The sequence below is a fragment of the Podarcis bocagei genome (genome assembly GCF_964188305.1).
Source record: "Podarcis bocagei genome assembly, chromosome: 14".
Lineage (NCBI taxonomy): Eukaryota > Metazoa > Chordata > Lepidosauria > Squamata > Lacertidae > Podarcis > Podarcis bocagei.
Genome location: NC_138139.1, coordinates 1,072,124 through 1,089,105, shown reverse-complemented (window position 1 = coordinate 1,089,105; position 16,982 = coordinate 1,072,124). Strand labels below are relative to the sequence as shown.

At 47.5% G+C, this 16,982-nt stretch overlaps 1 protein-coding gene across 1 annotated transcript in view; it reads left to right on the top strand.

The window, feature by feature from the left end:
• Window positions 1-1,369: 1,369 nt before the first annotated feature.
• DNAJA4 (DnaJ heat shock protein family (Hsp40) member A4) overlaps window positions 1,370-16,982 on the top strand; it is a 34,307-nt gene continuing 18,694 nt past the window's right edge. Inside the window, exons 1-2 of the mRNA XM_081170651.1 lie at window positions 1,370-1,565; window positions 15,859-16,041. Of these exons, the coding sequence (XP_081026777.1) occupies window positions 15,883-16,041 (159 nt within the window). The 5' untranslated portion in view covers window positions 1,370-1,565; window positions 15,859-15,882. The remainder of the gene's footprint in view (window positions 1,566-15,858; window positions 16,042-16,982) is intronic.

Sequence of the window (16,982 nt, the reverse complement as noted above, 5' to 3'; positions counted from 1 at the left end):
CCAGTTCTCTAATCTGTCAAGGTTGTTTTGAAGTGTGATCCTGTCCTCTGGGGTGTTAGCCACCCCTCCCAGTTTGGTGTCATCTGCAAATTTGATCAGGATGCCCTTGAGTCCATCATCCAAGTCGTTGATAAAGATAAAAAAAATTCCTTCCAGTAGCACCTTAAAGACCAACTAAGTTAGTTCTTGGTATGAGCTTTCGTGTGCATGCACACTTCTTCAGATACACAGATAAAGATAAAGATGTTGATAAAGATGTTGAATAAGACCGGGCCCAAGACAGAACCCTGTGGCACCCCACTAGTCACTCTTCTCCAGGATGAAGAGGAACCATTGATGAGCACCCTTTGGGTTCGGTCAGTCAGCCAGTTACATATCCACTGAGTGGTAGCATAGTCAAGACCGCATTTTACCAGCTTCTTTACAAGAATATCATGGGGCACCTTGTCAAATGCCTTGCTGAAATCAAGGTAGGCTACATCCACTGCGTTCCCTTCATCTACCAGGCTTGTAATTCTGTCAAAAAACGAGATCAGGTTAGTCTGACATGTCAAAAAATGAGATCAGGTTAGTCTGATTTGGGGCCCAATCCATCACATGAGAGTGGGGACCTGAATTGATCTGGAGCCAACCCAGCCAGGGTCTCAAACCATTGCAGTGGCCTTGTCCGGTGTTCCATAGGGACTTCACACCCACACATGGCCCACCCATGAGGCAAGGGGAGGCAACCACGGTAGGTGGCAGGATCCACAGGGGCAGCAGATCTGGCCTCCAAGCAATGCATCACCACTGCTGCTGTGGCAGCAACAGCTGCAATGCGCTTGCTGGAGGTCAAATAGAGGTGCTGCTGGTCGCTTCCCATCCTTGTTCCCAACATAGATTTTTATTCCCCACCCCACTCCCTGTTCCCGCTGTAGATCATCACTCACCCCTTCTTCCCTGGTGGGGAGGGGGCATCATTTCGTGGCTTGCCTCAGGTGTCCAAGTGTCTTGGGCCAGTTCAAATTTCTGTGGCCCAAATTTGCATCTCCATCTCCCCCCAAATCACTCTCTCTCTCATCACTTGCACAGGCATTTTTACTATTGAAGTTGTTTTAATAAATTGTGGCTTTGCTACATAGATTTTTTTTTGGGGGGGGACACACTTTTGCTGTGGCAGAGTAATTTGTTCTGCATTAAGTCACTAGACAAGGCAGTATGGAAATATTTTAAACACATAAAACAGACCTCACTCTTTTAAAAAGTCCATGTACACACACACAAACACACATATTTTTAGAGGGTAAAGGAAGCAGCAAATCAGGAGCAACTGTGTTCCTAAGCGACCATAAAGGTCAAAGGGGGAAACATTCCATTCATTCCATTTGACAGTTGGCCAGAGGAAAGGCTGCTGGTGGTATTGTTCAGTGGTCTCTGAAAGGACGGGATGTTTCTAAGCTCTCTGTTGTTTTTGTTTTTCTCAAGCAGATCTTCCGTTGTTTACACAGCTGGATCTCCCATCTGCACATTTGGACAAGATGTCTTCAAGCATCACATTTGTTAGATGAATTCTTACATAAATACAGGTATGTCCTGTCCTGGGCACCTCTTCAACAAAAGATTACAGCTCATGATTGTTATAATAATAATTCAGTCCATAGGAGCCACCTCCTAAGCACTGAGGTCCCTTCAGCCCCCCAAAGTTCATGGGCATTGCCATTCATATGGTGTGGGTGTGCCATGTCATGTGATTGATTATGCGGGGTGGGGCTTACCTGCCCCCCAATATTTTATTCAGGTTGGCACCCCTGATTCAGTCCCTATACTTAAAAACTGGACATTTTAAAGGACATTCCAGATTACAAGTCAATGCTCAGTCAATGTTCAAGCTGGAAAGTGTGCAAAGGAGGGTGACTAAGGTGATAAAAGGGTCTGGAAGCCAAGCCTGATGAGAAGCAGTTGAGGGAGTTGGGTAGGTTTAGCCTGGAGAAGAGGATATGAAAGCCATCTTCAAATATCTGAAGGGCTGTCACATGGAAGATGGAGCAAACTCATTTTCTGCTGCTCCAGAGGGTGGGATCTGAACTAATAGATTCAGATTACAATAAAGGAGATTCCAACTAAACAGTCTGATTACAAGAGCTGTCCGAGAGTGGATCAGGGTCCCATGGAAGGTAGTGGACTCTCCTTCCTTGCAGGTTTTCAACCAGAGGTTGGATGGCCACCTGTCATGAATGCCTTAGCTGAGATTCCTGAATTGAAGGGGGTTGGACTAGATGACCCTTGGAGTCCCTTCCAACTCGACAAAATGATGGTAAATGATGCTCAGTGCAAGCACTAGTGATGGGCAACTCACTTTCCCTTCAGTCTAGGTTGGAGTAGCTCAGAAATCCCCCTCGTCCCAAAAGAGGTTTGGTGTATTTTTGAGTCCAGTCTTCTTTTGGAAGTACATCTTAGGAAAGCTACATTACTCAGGTGCCTTTTTGTGCTATCAGTGCAGTATGATGAATGAAAGATGAATCAGCTGCCAATTCTTCCTGGGCGCAGATTTGAATCCAAGCCAGAGAAGAATTTAGGAACACATGATAGGACTTGATCCCATATAAGTGTGTATATTAATATTATTTAACACTCCTAAAGCACCTTATTTTTTCTATGCACTCTACATATATTAAAAGACAAAGAAAAAGGAATGCAGAGGGAAGAATGCAACCCTGTGCATGCTTTCCTGGGAGTTAGTCCCATTGAATTGAGTGGGACTTACTTCTGAGAAAACTTTATTTTTATTTTTTTTTATAAAATATTTATTAGAGTTTCAGAAAAAGGAATTACATAAAATCAAAAAAATACAAGAATAAAAGACAAAAAGAAAAATACAAGAAAAATGCAAAATAAGTACACTTACAGAAAAAAGATAAAAAAGGAAAAATAAAAAATCAACCTTTCCATATCTTACATTCATATCCTTGTTTCCCTGACCTCCTCATACCTCCCTTTTTTGTATTCCAATTCAATTAATTAATTCAGCAATTTCTTTCCCTCCTTTTATCCTGATCTTTGATCTTAATATATTATAACATTAAATTTTTACCTATTTAAAAATCCAATTTTCCCATATTCTTTTATATCATTACAGCTAGAAACAGCTTAACTTCATTCAAACACCATTCTAACATCCATTAATTTTGCAATACTTTTGTAAATAGTCTTTAAATTTCTTCCAATCTTCTTCCACCGACTCTTCTCCCTGGTCTCGGATTCTACCAGTCATTTCCGCCAATTCCATGTAGTCCATCACTTTCATCTGCCATTCTTCCAGAGTGGGTAAATCTTGTGTCTTCCAATACTTTGCGATGAGCATTCTTGCTGCTGTTGTAGCATACATAAAGAAAATTCTGTCCTTCTTTAACACCAATTGGCCAACTATGCCCAGGAGAAAGGCCTCTGGTTTCTTCAAGAAGGTATATTTAAATACCTTTTTCAGTTCATTATATATCATCTCCCAGAAAGCCTTGATCCTTGGGCACGTCCACCAAAGGTGAAAGAATGTACCTTCAGTTTCTTTACATTTCCAGCATTTATTATCGGGCAAATGATAGATTTTTGCAAGCTTGACTGGGGTTATGTACCACCTGTATATCATTTTCATAATATTCTCTCTTAAGGCATTACATGCCGTAAACTTCATACCTGTGGTCCATAACTGTTCCCAGTCAGCCATCATTATGTTATGTCCAATGTCTTGTGCCCATTTAATCATTGCAGATTTCACCGTTTCATCCTGAGTATTCCATTTCAACAGCAAGTTATACATCTTTGACAAAGTCTTAGTTTTGGGTTCTAACAATTCTGTTTCCAATTTTGATTTTTCCACCTGGAAGCCGATTTTTTTGTCCAAATTGTATGCCTCCATTATCTGATAATAATGAAGCCAATCACGCACTTTGTTTTTTAGTTTTTCAAAACTCTGCAATTTCAATCTATCTCCATCTTGTTCCAAAATTTCCCAATATTTCGGCTATTTGACCTCCATATTGAGCTTTTTCAGAGCTTTCGCTTCAATCGGTGACAGCCACCTTGGGGTTTTATTTTCCAGTAAATCCTTGTATCTTATCCAAACATCAAACAATGCTTTCCTGACAATATGGTTTTTAAATGCTTTATGCGCTTTGACCTTATCATACCATAAATATGCATGCCATCCAAATACATTGTTAAAACCTTCTAAATCCAAAATGTCAGCGTTTTCAAGAAGCAGCCATTCTTTCAACCAGCAAAAAGCTGCTGATTCATAATAAAGTTTCAGGTCTGGCAGGGCAAATCCACCTCTTTCATTTGCATCTGTTAGTATTTTAAATTTTATTCTGGGCTTCTTGCCCTGCCAGACAAATCTAGAAATATCTCTCTGCCACTTCTTAAAACAGTCCATTTTGTCCATAATTTGCAATGTTTGAAACAAAAACAACATTCTAGGCAATACATTCATTTTTATCGCAGCAATACGGCCTAGCAGTGAAAGCTTCAAATTTGACCAAATTTCTAAATCTTTTTTCACTTCAACCCAGCATTTTTCATAATTATCTTTAAATTCCCATTTTTTGCTGTCATGTTCCCAAGTATTTGACTTTTTTAACCTCTCTCTCTCAGTTGGTGTTAAACTTTTCTTTAAAACTTTGTTTTTTGACTTATTCAATTTAAACCCTGCAACCTGACCAAATTCTTGAATCAGTTCTAAAACTCTTTTTGTACTAGATTCTGGCTCCTGTAACGTCAATACTAAGTCATCTGCAAATGCTCTCAATTTTTACTGTTTAGCTCCGACCTGTATACCCTTAACCAACTGGTCCCTTCTTATCATATTCAGCAAAACCTCCAGAACCGATATAAACAGCAATGGGGAGATTGGGCAACCTTGTCGTGTCCCTTTTTCAATCTTAACTTCCTCCGTCACCACATTATTTACAATCAGTTTTGCCTTTTGTTCGGAATATATTGCACTTATACCATTTTCAAAGCCTTGGCCTACCCCCATACCCTGTAATTTTTTTTCCATAAAAATCCAAGAAATGTTGTCAAAGGCTTTCTCCGCGTCCACAAAAATCAAAACTGCCTTAGTGTTTATGTTCACTTGTAATTTTTCTAAAATATTAATTATGTTCCTCACATTATCAGATAGATGTCTTCCTGGGAGAAAGCCTGCTTGGTCCTTATGTTTCTCTTCCACTAACACTCTTTTTAATCTTTTAGCCAAAATGTCTGCAAAAATTTTGTAATCCACATTAAGCAGTGATATGGGCGGTAGTTCTTGAGCTGTGTCTTTTCAATCTCTGTTTTCGGTACAAGTGTGACATATGCTTCTTTCCACGACTCTGGTGCCCTTTTCCCCTCCATTATTTCCCCTCCATTGTTTCCCTTTTCCCCTCCATTATTTCATTACAGACCTCTTTCAAAGGTTGTACTAGCCATTCTTTTAAAGATCTGTAATATTTAGAAGTCAGTCCATCCGGTCCTGGAGATTTTCCCAATTGCATATTCTGAATGGCACCTTCTATCTCTTGTTCAGTTATTTTGTAGTTCAACATTAATTTATTTTCTTGAGAGATTTTTTGTAATCCGTTTATTTTCAAAAATCGATCTACATCAGCTTCTTTCTGTGGCCCTTGTGTATATAGTTGTTTAAAATACCTCTGGAAACAATTTCTAATCTCAACTGGGTTCTATATATTCCTTCCTTCCACTTCTAGATTTGTAACTGTATTTAATTTGCCAAGCCAACAATTTCCCACATTTATTAGCCGACTCAAATGTCTTTTGTCTCATTTGTTTAATTTTCCATTCTATCTCCTGATTCATCATTTTCCTATATTGCACTTGATGTAACTTTATTTCTCTCAAAATCTCTTAAGACTTTGGTTTTGCTCTCAATTTTTTTTCACCTTCCTTTATTTTCTCCAAAATTTTATCCTTCTTCTCATTTTGAATTCTCTTCTTTAATGCATTCTGTTGTATCAAGAACCCTCTCATAACCGCTTTACTTGCGTCCCAGATTATTCTTTTTTCCACATTAGTGCTCATATTTATCTCAAAATAGTCTCTCAAAGTTTTTTGGGCCTTCTTAAGCACATCTTCATCTCTGAATAAGGTGTCATTCATTCTCCATCTAAAGGAGCCAGCTGGTATTAGTTTCATTTCCATCTTAACAGCATTATGGTCGGAACAGGTTTTTGGGCAGAGTTCCACTTTTCTTGTCTTTGGTGCCATTCCTCTAGTTACCCATATTTGGTCAATTCTTGTCCATGTCATATTGGCTTCAGAAAAGAAGGTTCCTTCTTTAGCCATGGGGTTCTTTGTCCTCCAAATATCCACTAAGTCCAAGTTGTCTGTCACCTCAAAGAAAGTTTTCGGTAGTCTACCATCCTTAGTAACTACCTGTCTTTGTGCCTTGTCCATATTTGTAGATACCACTCCATTCATATCTCCCATCAAAATCATGTTGTAATCCAGATAGTCCATCAGGGTCTCATGCCACTCTTTAAAGAAATCAGATTTCCCCTCATTTGGTGCATAAATTCCTACTATCAAAAATTTTTCTCCTTGTATTTGAATTTCGATTGCCACAAATCTTCCTTGGTCATCTTTAAATATAAATTTCGGTAATAATCTGTCCTTTGCATAAATCACTACCCCTCTTTTTTTAACCTTGTCCGATGAAATAAACTCCTGACCAAGTCTTTTATTAATTAGTAGTTTCCTGTGTAACCTTGTTATATGTGTTTCTGGTAAACAAATCAAGTCCAATTGTTCCTTTTTTAATAAATGAAACACAGATCTCCTTTTCTGAGGGGAATTCAAACCATTACAATTCCAGCTTAAAAGTTGCAGAGCCATGATGTAGTTACTTTACTTCTCCTCCAACTGCACCCAGTGCCTGTTCCTGTTCTGTCGGTGGTATCACCTTCTTCAGGCGATCTTTTAGTTCCGGAGGTAAATCTGGTATGCCTAAAGTTTCACTTACAAGTGCTCTTAACTCCCCTGTAACTTTCTTCTGCAGGTCTTCTCCGTGGTCTCTCCAAAATTTATCTTTGTCGTCTTCTGATCTTATTTTTATCTTCTTTCCTTTATAACTGAAGGATAGGCCTTGGGGAAATTCCCACCTAAAAATGATTCCGTTGCTTCTCAACAGATCGACCAAATCTCTGTAATTGGACCTAAGGTCCAAAAGATGTTTCGGAATATCCTTAAATATTTCCACTTTCGACTGATGTATTTCCAAAGTCTTCTGGAAGTGCAGACTCAAGATTTTATCTCTCTCCTCTTTTGTTCGGAGGGTGATCAAACAGTCTCTCACCCTGTTCTTCCTCCCTCCTCTTCCAAGCCTAAAAGCTCTCACTATCTTGAAATTATCCTTCCCCAAATCTGGGTTCCAAAAGTCTGCAAATTCCTGTGTGAGAAATTCAATCAAATTATCTTTTTCCAATTCAGGTACGGCCCTGACCCTTAAATTCACCTGTTTCTCCTTCAGCTCAATCATAGACAGTATTGACTTGTGGTCTTCAAGTTGTTTATGCAACAGTGGTACCTTCTCGTCTAAGACAGTGGCTGTAGCAGTTGCAATTTCTTTAGCCTCCTCGGCTGTCTTTCGTGTCAAAGTGGATTCCTGCAATAATTTCTGAATATTTTCTGTGTTAGTATTTACTTTCTGTCCCAAATTGTTAATACTTATGGTATTTTGATCTATTTTGCCCGATGCCTCGGCTACTTGTTTACTTATTCTTTCCAAAGATTCATTTATTTTTCCTAGTGCCTGAGCCAGGGCATCGTCAGTGGCCATACCTTTGGGTTTTAGTTGTGCCGATGTGGTTACTGTTGGTAAACCAGAAGGGCCAGATGTCGAAGCCCTTCTTTGCAGCCCGCCATCTGTGCGAAGTACTTTGCCAGACCTCGTTGCTTGTAACAAATCTATCTTCTCTTTCCCATCTGCCATATCCTTCTAGATATGGCCCAAGGTCGATCTCACGCTCGAAGTCAACGTTGTTTTGAAATGGAAAATCCCCTTAGCCCAGCTACAATTGCAACAGTTTCAAACTTCCTCTAGGGGACACAGTAACAATCAGAAATGTCTTTAAAGTAATTAACTTCTCCCTTTCGCCCCCCAGTTGATCAAAAAGACAACAGTTTCTATCTCAGTTATATCCAGTCAGCAACATTGTATCTTAGTTGTATCTCAAATGCAGAGTTAACTGTCAAAATCAAAAGCAGTGTGATTCTCAATACGGCTTTCTTACTGTCACTGGGAACCATTCCAGGGTTTTGAGCGGTGGATTTTTGCTCCTCTCCCTCTATTTTGCAGGGAAATAATGTTCCAATCTTCTCCCCCCTCCTCCCCTGCTTTTAAAGGGGGAAAAACACTATCTTGATGCTCAAAATTATTGTCCTTTTCCAACGTCTTTTAAAGCTTCCGCTTTCAAGTTCATTGCTTTACTCCATTTACAAGAACAGGAGGCAGACTTCCTGTTTATACCTCTCCGCTTCGGTGCCAAATTGATCATAAAATTTGTAAAGTTCCTTTAGTTCTGAAGTTAGCCTACTCACGGATCGATGTTTCACAGCCAAATTGTCCCAGGAAAAAGGCAGCGCTCTCCGGTAACAGCTACGCGGCTTCGCTCCACGGAAGAAGCAGACGACTCACAGCACCGCGCCACTTCCCCGCTCCGCTCCAGAGCCCGTTACTGGGCTCCTTTGCCGATTGGGGGGGCGCAAACGGTGCCCGCCAAGTCCCACGGTCACAGGCTTCACCCGCCTGTGATTTTTAAAGGGTCCCCACTGCGCCGTAGCGGTAAAGACCCGATTTCCGCAGAGCCGGTTCCCTCCTAGTTAGAGGGAATCCGCCATTACCAATGGCGCCACCCCGGAAGTCCTACTTCTGAGAAAACTTTAGGCCTGAAATCCTACACCCACTACCCCAAAGGGTATGTACAACTGACCTCCATGGGAAACACCGAGGAAACATGCATAATTTTGCTTTAAGATTGCAAAGAACGATGCACTTATTTGACAGTTAAGATCCAAGTATGTGTTATGTTAGCTATGAATCTGTGTCCTAAAGTGCAAGGTTGTTGTTTTTGTTTCCACAAATTGTCAGCAGGAATAGTGGTGCTGATCCAGATTGGGACCCTGATGTGGAGGATGGGGTTTTTAAGTGGTTTTTTTTAAAGGTTTATGTGTACTGTGTTCCCAAAATGGATCATGGGCAAGGGGGACACACTTGCAATTTGCATTTGGGGAATAGGTACTTTCATATCTGTCAGAGCTGCTTCCAGATCCTAGCTTACAGAGGATCACGCTAGCCAGCGTTCACTTTATAAAAGTCTTTATTGAGTTACAGTTTCCATTCTCAAGCTGCTGCGTGCAGCTCTACGTCTTATGGGTTAGACCGGCGAAGCTCCGTCTGAGTCTCCGCCCCCTGTACCCTAGCCTTACTCCACCTTTTCCGCCTGACCGTTCTTCTCTGGGTCCCTCTGCCCCCCGTGGTCTCTTCCTTCCTGGACTCTTCTGACGCTGACCCCCCGGACCCTTCTGTCTCCTTGCGTCGGGCTTTAGGACCTGGCTCCCTTTCCGGGCTGCTTACTGCGCCACCTTCGTGTGCATTTGAACTTGGCGCGTGCGCCCAACCTTCCACTTTCCGCTTAACCGTTTCTTCGCTCCCCGATGGAGGTGTGGCCACTCCTGACTCATGCCCTCCCCTCTGCTGCGAGCTGCCAGAGCTCGGTACCTGGCGCCCTTCCTCTCCACTGCGCTCTGTTGGTGACGCTGGCCCCGATTTCCAACTGCTGCCCTCTGAGCCCCCTCTGGACCCTTCTTCCTGGGGTGTCCCCCTAGGCTCCCCCCTTGCTCTGGCCACTGGCGCTCCTTTCTGTGAATCTTCTGATTCACTGGAAAGACTCGGAGATCTTGGGTCGTCGTCATCACTCATCTTTTCTTCGGCCTCCTCCCCCTCGCTCTCTGTTTCCTCCCTTGCCCTCGCCTCTGCTCCTGAACCCCTGACATCCATCCCCCCCTTGAAGCCCCCCCTTCCCCCTCCCCTCCTTCCGGTGCGGGAGCTGGGTGCTGCAGTGTCCTGGGGACGAATGCCGGATACAGTTCGCTTCCCGTGGCGGGCCTCCAACTGAAGACTTCCGGTTCTTCCTCCCTGCGCTCGTCGACAACGGTCACCTCCGCTTCCATCTCTGTGCCTCCGTGCTCGAACCCAAGGTCTTCCCCGAACACGTCCATGTCCGTCTCTTCATCGGTCCCTCCTGGGGGCGTTGCTCGCCCGGGACCCTCCAGCCACTTCCTGCGCCACTGTTCCTCTGGTCTATTGTCCCACCAATACGAGGGTTCTGAGGCAGATCCCGAGGGTGACCCCTCCGGGGAACGTGTGTCCATTGTCGGTTCCTCGTCCGAGTCGAACCCCTGGAACGTGCTGGCTGAAAGCGTGGGTGTGAAAAGCCAATCGTCGAAAAAGTCTGCTGGCATGGGCCTGTGTGGGAAGAGGGCATGAAACTCATCTTTGAGCAGAGGTTCCTCCAAAGCGTAGCCCGGCACCCAACTGTTGGCACTGGCCGGGGTGCCCTCTCTGGCGAGAAGGTATTCTACTCCCTCTTCTCCCCATCTCGAGTCCAAGATCTCTGTGACCTCGTTGATGGGCTCCTCCTGTGGCGCTCCCCCTTGCTCGGTTCCCTCTCGGAGCGGACTCGGCGCCGTTCCTGGTTCCTGAAATCTGTGAGGTGTCTTGTAGGGAGTGAGCACCGATCTGTGGAACACCGGATGCATCCTGGAGCCCTCCGGCAGCGTCAGCCTGAAGGCTACCGGGTTGACCTGCTCTTCGACTTGGTAGGGTCCCAGTTGTTTATGCCCTAGTTTCTTCTTCGCTAACGACCTGGCCGGTACTGCGTGGGCTGCCAACCAGACCCAGTCTCCCACATGGATCTCTTCGCCAACCCTCCTGTGTTTGTCTGCTTGTACCTTGTATGCGTGCTTGGCCAGCTCCAGGTGCCGCCGAAGCTGATCGTGGACCTCCTGCAACTCCGACGCGAACGCGTCTGCTGTCTGCAGCTCCCCCTCCCCCATTCTTTCCAGTCCCGGGAAGGTTCTGGGGTGCCTTCCGTTGTTGGCGAAGAACGGCGTCACCCCCGTGGACACGTGCTTCGTGTTGTTGTAGGCGAACTCGGCGAGAGGCAGGTAATCCACCCACGTTGCGGGCTGTTGATTCGCATAACATCTCAGGTACTGCTGCATGATGGCATTGACCTGCTCCGCTTGTCCGTTGGTCTGCGGGTGTCTAGCCGAAGCCAGGTTGATCTTGACGTTCAGGAAGCCCATCAGCTTCTGCCAGAAGTTCGAGATGAACTGCCGCCCCCGGTCGGACAGTATAGACCGCGGCAGACCGTGAACCTTGAACACGTGATCTATGAACAGTTTGGCGGTCTGTTCCGCCGTGGCCACCTTCGCACACGGAATGAAATGTGCCATCTTGGAGAACAAGTCCACCACCACTAGCACTGCCGTCTTGCCTCTCGAGCTGGGCAGATCCGTGACAAAGTCCAGGGCCACTCTCTCCCATGGTTCGAACGGGGTTTGCAGCGGTTCCAGCAGTCCCGCCGGCGGTCTGTGTACTGGTTTGGCCCTCTGGCAGGTGTCGCACCTCGCCACGTAGTCCGCGACTTCCCCTCTCATTCTGGGCCACCAGAAGTCTCTGGCTACTAATTCTATCGTCTTCTCTGTGCCAAAGTGCCCAGCGGTGGGCACGTCGTGCAACTGCTGCAGTACCTTGGCGCGAAGATCGTCTCCCGGCACGTAGATGGCCCCTTTACGGAGGAGTAATCCGTCTCGAACCTGGAACTCGCCGGTCGCCGTCGTGCCCCTGCGTGCCTCTGCCATCTTCGCTCGCGCGAAGGAGTCGTCCTGCAACGCACGTCGAACCGCCTCCAGGTCAACAGTCGCGGAAGCGCACGCCCACGCTGTCGGTGCGAAGATGTGCATGGCCGCCGCTGGCGTCGCCTCCTCGAGGTATTGCGGTTTACGGGAGAGGGCGTCCGCCATGATGTTGGTGTCCCCCGGGACATACTCTATGCGGAAGTCGAAGTCCGCAAAGAACTCTGCCCAACGTATCTGCCTCTGGTTCAGGAACCGCGCCGTGCGCCAGTGCTCCAGGTTCTTGTGGTCCGTGCGGAACTGCACCGTGTGCTTGGCTCCGATCAGGAAGTGCCTCCACGCCTTAAAGGCTGCATGAATGGCCAACAACTCCCTGTCCCAGATGGTGTAGTTCTGTTCTGACCTGGTGAGCTTCCTGGAGTAGAACGCTCCCGGTCTCCACGCCCCCTGCGGGTCTTGCTGCAACAGCACTGCTCCCACGGCTCTGTCCGAGGCGTCCGTCTCCACCCTCATTGGTCTGCTGGGGTCGACGTGTAGTAGCTGCTCTTCCGACGCGAAGAGACGCTTGAGTGCCTGAAAGGACTGCTCCGCCTGTTCCGTCCAGATGAACTTCTTCTTCTTGGAGCTGAGCGTGTCTGTGATGGCCGCCGTCTGCATCGCAAACCCGTTGATAAACTTGCGATAGAAGTTCGCAAAGCCGACAAACCGCTGGACCTCCTTCCTGTTGCGCGGACTTTTCCAATCCAAAACCGCGCAAACCTTGGCGCTGTCCATGGCGAGCCCCTTATCGGACAACCTGTAGCCCAGGAAGTCCACCTCCGACACGTCGAACTGGCATTTTTCCAGCTTGGCGTAGAGCCTATGCTGCTGCAGTCTGCTCAGCACTCCCTTGACGTCTCTGTCGTGATCCTGCTGCGAGTCAGAAAAGATGAGTATGTCATCCAGGAAACAGACACACTTCTTGTAGAGGAGCCCCGCCAGCACGTGATGCATGAAAGCTTGAAAACAGTGGGAGCCATTTTGCAATCCAAAAGGCATAACTCTGTATTCGTAGGTGCCCAGGGGCGTGAACATGGCTGTCTTCCACTCATCGCCTTCCCGCATGCGAATGAGGTTGTATGCCCCTCGCAGGTCCAACTTGGTGAAGACGCATCCCTTGCGCACCGTCGCGAGGAGGTCGTCTATCCTGGGCATGGGGAAGTCCGATGGCGCGGTCACCGCGTTCAAGGTCCGGTAGTCCACTACGAGCCTTTTTTTGGGCGTGTCTTTCTTCTTGACAAAGAATACAGGACTGCCCCCCACTGCCTTGGACTCTCGGATGAAACCGCGCTCCAAATTGTGATCTATGAACTCTTTGAGTTCCTGTAATTCGTCCTCAGACATGGAATACAGCTTCCCTTTTGGCAACGCCGCCCCTGGGAGGAGGTCAATCTTGCAGTCGTACGGTCTGTGGGGGGGGTAGCTTGTTCGCCTCCTTCTCGCAGAAAACCTCCAAAAATTCTGTGTACTTGTGGGGAACCGCTTGCAGCGTCCCTAGCTGCAGCTGTGACTCCTCTTCCTCTCCTTCCTGCCGGGGCAGGATGCAGTGTTCAGCACAATAGGAAGAGCCGAAGGTCAGCTGCCTCTGGTACCACGCCAGCGTCGGGCTGTGCTTGTCCAGCCAACTCATGCCCAATACAATAGGCGTGTCCGATAGTTGAGTGACATTGAAGCTGATGACTTCCTTGTGATTCCCAAGTCGCATCACCATTGGTGGCGTTTGCTTCACCACTTGCCCCCCGAGCAGCTCCCTGCCATCCACCGTGACGACCTGCAGGGGCAGTGTGGCAGGCAGTAACTGTATAGCGTGCCGGTCGACAAAGTCTTGCCCTATAAAGTCTGCATTGCTTCCTGAGTCAATGGTGATCGGCACGTCCATGGTGAGGCCATTGGGTAGCTGGAGCGATGCGGTGAGCCGCACTACTGGTTTGGGCGGGAGGGGGTCTGTGGGCTGCAAAATCTCTGGGGACTGCTTCACTGACACGTCTGGCTGGGCCCCAGTGCCTCTGTCTCCAGCCAGACTCCGTCGTTTCCCTGCTGAGGTTCTCCTTGCTGCGTTGCTGCAGTTACCATTGCTGAGGCTGCAGTGTGCTTGTGGAGCCTCTGGGGACACTCTTTCGCCATATGCTGGGGATTGTCGCAGATGTAACACTTCCTGTTCCCTCTAGGAGGCTTCGCTTTCACTGCTCCCGGTGCTAGGGCTCTGGTTGCTGACTGAGCCCTTGCAGCTCCCACCTCCATAGGTTCCGCTCCTCCTCCTGGCGGAGGCGTGGATTGCGCACGCGCTGCTTCTCTGGGAAGGAAGGAGTAGTCCCTGGCTGGTTCGCGCCCTCCACGCCCTTCGTCCCTGCTCCATGGACGTTCTTCCAGACGCACCCCCACCGCCAGCGCCCTCTGAACGATCTCCTGCGTGCTCCGGGGTCTCTCCCCCCTTGCAATTTCGTCTTTAACCGCGCTGTTCAATCCTTCCCAAAACAGGTCTCTGACTGGAGCCGAATCTCTGTCCCATTCCAGGGCACTGACCAATGCAAAAAAGCGGGCGTGATACTGCCTTACACTGGCCCTCCCCTGCTTCAGTCCATGTACCTCCTTCCGGGCAAGATCCACGTCTATGCTTGATAAAAAGCACCCATCCATCACTTTAATAAAGGCATCCGCATTTTGGAGCGCTGGATCCTTATCTCTCCACAAATTGCGCAGCCATGCTTTAGCATCTCCATGCAAATGGGACATGATAAATCCCACCTTCTCTTGCTCATCTCTAAAGTCTTTGTCCAGCAGTTGCAGTGCACACATTACATCTGCTCTAAAGTTGGGGTACTGTTGTAAATTCCCATCGAAGTGAGAGACTAGACCGCCTGTTCGTCTCCCCAACCCAATCCCCTCCGGTCTGGGTGTCAGTTGCCCTTGCTTCGTAAGCATTTCCAACCTGACCTGGAGATCTCTGTAGGCGGCAGCTGCTTCCTCCTCCCTCTTCCTGGATGCAAGTATCTCGGCATTCAGTCGTGTCACTGTTTCTCTGAGATCCGCTATCTGCTGTTCGGCCGTCATATTGTCTGCCGTTCGTGAGCTCGCTAGTAGGCACCCGCCTTCTCTCCTCTCCGCGAGGCTGCAGATGCCCACAATCTGAGACGGAGCTTACTGTCAGAGCTGCTTCCAGATCCTAGCTCACAGAGGATCACGCTAGCCAGCGTTCACTTTATAAAAGTCTTTATTGAGTTACAGTTTCCATTCTCAAGCTGCTGCGTGCAGCTCTACGTCTTATGGGTTAGACCGGCAAAGCTCCGTCTGAGTCTCCGCCCCCTGTACCCTAGCCTTACTCCACCTTTTCCGCCTGACCGTTCTTCTCTGGGTCCCTCTGCCCCCCGTGGTCTCTTCCTTCCTGGACTCTTCTGACGCTGACCCCCCGGACCCTTCTGTCTCCTTGCGTCGGGCTTTAGGACCTGGCTCCCTTTCCGGGCTGCTTACTGCGCCACCTTCGTGTGCATTTGAACTTGGCGCGTGCGCCCAACCTTCCACTTTCCGCTTAACCGTTTCTTCGCTCCCCGATGGAGGTGTGGCCACTCCTGACTCATGCCCTCCCCTCTGCTGCGAGCTGCCAGAGCTCGGTACCTGGCGCCCTTCCTCTCCACTGCGCTCTGTTGGTGACGCTGGCCCCGATTTCCAACTGCTGCCCTCTGAGCCCCCTCTGGACCCTTCTTCCTGGGGTGTCCCCCTAGGCTCCCCCCTTGCTCTGACCACTGGCGCTCCTTTCTGTGAATCTTCTGATTCACTGGAAAGACTCGGAGATCTCGGGTCATCGTCATCACTCATCTTTTCTTCGGCCTCCTCCCCCTCGCTCTCTGTTTCCTCCCTTGCCCTCGCCTCTGCTCCTGAACCCCTGACAATATCTCATCATTTCTGAATGTTTTTCCCAATCTACTTCAGCATATCTAAACAAAGGAACCTGAAATGGAGCCTAAAGAGGACAAAAAACCCAACGGGCAGCCCTCGGAGGAGAAGAAGGCTAATGGGCAGCCAGCAGAGGACAAGGCATCCAGTGCCAATTCTGCAGAGAAGCAGCAAGTGGATGGACAAGCAACCGAGGACAAACAAGCTGATGGAAATGCAGTAAGACAACCTCCTTATATTCCATGCATATTCCTTCCTTTAAATCAAAGTTATCCAAGATACTATTTTATAACATGTCAGCACACTTTCAGAAAACTACTTCTAAACTGCCAGGTCATTCTAGCACAAAGCTCTCTAGATGTTTGTTATGAATTGCATTTCACTCCCTCGTGGAAGCCTTTCCTAAATTTCAGATCTGTGCATTCTTGCTCTCTGCTTACTGGGCCAGTTTGAACGGACCTCTCTGCCAAGACAGGCTGCCTGTCACCCAGGCACATGGATCCTATCTCCAAGCTCACCACTGGAGAGCCCTGTGCGGATGTAATGGCAGGAATGCAACGTGGCTCTGAGATGGCTTCATCGCTGCAAGCATTTCTTTGGACTAAACAGAACCATCTCCCCTCTCCTACTCCCTCCCATGCACTCTTTTGGGGGTTCTCTTGACCCCCCCCCCAGAGCAGGCCTGGGGAAGACACATGGGACACATGGGAAGGGGGCAGGAGACTTGCACCAGCAGCAGTCCTTGTGCTGGCTTCCACTAGCAGAACAATGTACCCCAGTAGGTTGTATCCAGCAAAGTGTTACTCAGAGTAGACCCATTGAAATCAATGTACCTGAATAATTTTTAATTTAGTTTACATTCTTCCCAAAGGAGCCTACAGTGGCAATTTTGAAATTAGTCATATTCATTGATTTCAAGGGGTCTGCTCGGAGTACGACTGACTTTGGAGACATCCCAATATTTCTGAAGGATTTGCACACATAACATTCAGTCAGCCTCCCCCCTCAACACACCACTAACACCCTGCAGATATTTTGAGTACAACCCCCATTTATTTATTTTAACTATTAAATTCATATACTGCTCATCCAAAGATCACAGGGCAGATTACAACATAAAACAAAAATTAAAAACTGTTGTTGTTGGCATCCGTCTGTCT